The 3,195-nt window shown below is 41.0% G+C and overlaps 1 protein-coding gene across 1 annotated transcript; it reads right to left on the reverse strand.

Annotated features, from left to right (window-relative positions):
• Nucleotides 1-354: 354 nt before the first annotated feature.
• LOC147634142 (uncharacterized) lies at nucleotides 355-2,773 on the reverse strand. Its single transcript, XM_086805267.1, has 5 exons — nucleotides 2,257-2,773; nucleotides 1,297-1,479; nucleotides 1,140-1,209; nucleotides 967-1,038; nucleotides 355-610 (listed from the first exon to the last, which is right to left on the reverse strand). The coding sequence occupies exons 1-5, from the start codon at nucleotides 2,551-2,553 to the stop codon at nucleotides 561-563; spliced, it is 672 nt and encodes a 223-aa protein (XP_086661393.1). The 5' UTR covers nucleotides 2,554-2,773; the 3' UTR covers nucleotides 355-560.
• Nucleotides 2,774-3,195: the final 422 nt, after the last annotated feature.

Genomic DNA, 3,195 nt, shown 5'->3' on the forward strand with positions numbered 1-3,195 from the left:
TAAAGGATTACCTTAAAAGTGGATTCATTAGACCAAGCGCTTTGCCTTGGGCTTCACCAATTCTATTGGTGAAGAAAAAATATGGGTCTATGCAGTTATGTGTAGACTACCGTGGTTTGAATCAAATCATGAGATTAAGAATAAGTACCCTTTTCTACAAATACATGAGTTGAGAATAGGGCATGTAATGGCCCAATGCCGTCATCAAAACAAGCCCACTCTTGTATCTGATACATGTGGTAGGGTAGGCCACCTTGAGAAGAATTGCTGGTCAAAGGAGAAGCAACAATCAGGATGTAATGGTGACTTCACTCGTGTTGCAAGACAAGAAGGACACCACATGCGAGAACCAGCTTCTTTAATATTACGCTAATTCACAATTTCACTGATATTTGTAAATATTTCTGCAATCAAGCTTAAACACAAGTATAAACAGGGTTCAAAACAGTGAAGCATGTCCGAGCATGTCTGAGCACACTTGTCTCCCCTGCTGGAAGGCTAGAAATGTAGCGCACAGATTTGAAGACAGGAACGGTGCTAGTAGCTCCTGAGTAGACAACTCAAGGTTCACCTTCTAAAGCTTTAAAGATGTCGGTTCTTGTGACAATACCTGAACAAAAAATACGACACCTGTAAAGCATGCAATGGTGGCGAAAGAAAACAATCCATTTCAAACCTCTGCATAAATATGCCCAACAATGCACAGGGTTATATCCTATAAATAATTGTGCATGCATGTATGTAGATGTACATGTACATGTATGTATGCTATACAAGTGCACATGTGCATGCTTGCTTACATCTATCTAATTAAAATTCTAAAGAGTGAACAGTTCAAAAATCAGCAAAATACTCACCTACAACCTGATCAGCTTCAAGCATGCTACACAAGAGCACATGTGCATGCTTTTGCTTACATATAGAACACTAAAGAGTGAACAGTTCAAAAACTAGCAAAATACTCACCTATAACTTGATTAGCTTCATTCACAATTGGGATACGATGTATCTTATTCTTGAGCATTATAACGGCAGCATCTGCAAAAGAAGTCCCAACACAACATAGCGAAAAGATAAATTTACAATCATTGTCTCATATGAACAAAAGTACTACTTGAAGGCACCACAATATGACTCACCATTCACTGTTTTGTCGGCAGATAAAGAGATTGGGGGTGAGGTCATGACCTCACCCACGGTGGATTGTAGCTGCAAAATATGGTCACATTTTGAGCCAGAACAAAGCTATTTCAAAAAAGAAATATACTACATAAATAAAAAGGGCAGATAACTGACCCCCTTAGAGGCTTTAGCTCTGTCTTTCTTAGACAAAACCCCAATGCACTTGAGGTCCTTATTAACCACTGGTAAGCCAGAAATACTCAAAAAGAAATGATCAACCTCCTCCAACAGCTGATCAGGCATTGCAGTGTATATTATCTTGGACATCACCTCTGCAAGAAAGGTGTGGGGCTGGGCCTGGATCAACAGTCAGTCATTATCAACACAAATCCAAAAAAAGAGCACCACATGGTGACATCCCATGCGCAGAGATCCACAGGGTACCATGCCATGGTAAAGATACACACGTATGAACAAAACCATGAGACTACAAGATTACCATGCCATGATCAAAATCCACATGGTACCATGCCATGTACAGAAAACCCACATGTCAGAGACCCACATGGTAAACCCCCACATCTTACCATCCCATGTACATGATGGTACCCGAGACCCACATCCTAACATTCCATGTATGGTAAAAAGGTCACATGGTTCCATTGGTGGAGGCATACACAAGATATAATGCATGCACTGCTGCATGACAACCTTCTTGCAGATTATTATACATGGGAGTGAAAACCATCAAGGTGTTAGCAATTATTCAGCTACACAAACATGCCAGGAAAACTACAAAGTACCATGCCCAGTGCAGAAACCCACATGGTACCATGCCACAGATTGTCCCAGGACATGAACAAAACCTACATGGTAACCCTCAAGGTGCCATGCCATGTGCAGAAGCCCACATGGTCTCATGCCATGTGAAGAAACCCACATGGTCCCATGCCATGAACCAAACCTACATGGTAGCATGCATCTCCATTTACGCAAGCACACAGATGATGCCATCTTCATAACTACTTTCTTGCAACTTCAGAAGGCTCCTCTCTAGGGAAAACTTTAGGCCTATCACCACGGAAATACAAAAAACGTGATTCTGTGAGATCATTGTGGAGGGGGGGCTCTTACCTCCTCCTTAAAGAGGATCGGCTCATAGTGTTTGCAGAGGTCTTCGAAATTGAGAATGGAGAAACTCTCCGGCCATTCTCCGGACAGGATCTCGCATTCGATCTCGCTCTGGCGCACAGGAGTAGCTGCAGCCGCGCCTAGATAGCCGTTTCTTGCAGAAGCAGACGCGATCAAAGAAGAAAGGCGAGGCCTGCAGAAACCGAAAGACGAAGACGAAGACGAAGACGAAGAAGAGAAGCCTGATTTTGCAGAGAAGGAGACTGCAAGCGGTAAAGAAAGGCCAACTGTAAGAGCCATGGAGAAATGTGTGAAAAGGGTTCTTTTTCTTTCGTTAAAAAAATAGGCAAATCTTGAAGCTTTTATTAGACTAATGATGAAGAACGGGAGGCCATCGCCATAGCCAGAGCTCGCAAGACACAGGCAAAAACCAGGTGCTTTGTTCGAAAACTGCCTCCTGCTATTTGTCTTTATTCTGGCGCCCACGACGAGGACGACCCACGTCGGCCCAAAAATTATTTGTTCTGGATTTTGTTTTTTGGACTTTAATATAAATGAATAAAAAAATTTATTTTACAATTAAGCTTAATAGCATTCTTGGACTTCAATCGTAAGTTTTACCATTTAATTTTATTTTTCAGCATTGTTAGTCCTAAATTAACTTACATGTCTGTCGCAAAAGTTAAATGTATATCCTTATTTATTTAGCTTTTTGCTTTTAGGGTGGTAATAAATTATTGTAGAACAAAAAATGTTAATTGGGAAAATTTTGTGTTCTTGAAAGATTTACTTTGCCTTGGAAGTTGGATGATGTGAATATATGAAGCTTATCCACAAAAGATCCCTCCCTACTAAAGCCTCACTTTGTAAACCCCATGTTTTTAAAAGAACACTCCACTCCAAGGGCTGAAGATAAGTATTGAAAGCTTCAACCGTCATTTT

Source organism: Cibotium barometz, chromosome 11 (assembly GCF_041138505.1).
Source record: "Cibotium barometz isolate CiBa-2024 chromosome 11, ASM4113850v1, whole genome shotgun sequence".
Lineage (NCBI taxonomy): Eukaryota > Viridiplantae > Streptophyta > Polypodiopsida > Cyatheales > Cibotiaceae > Cibotium > Cibotium barometz.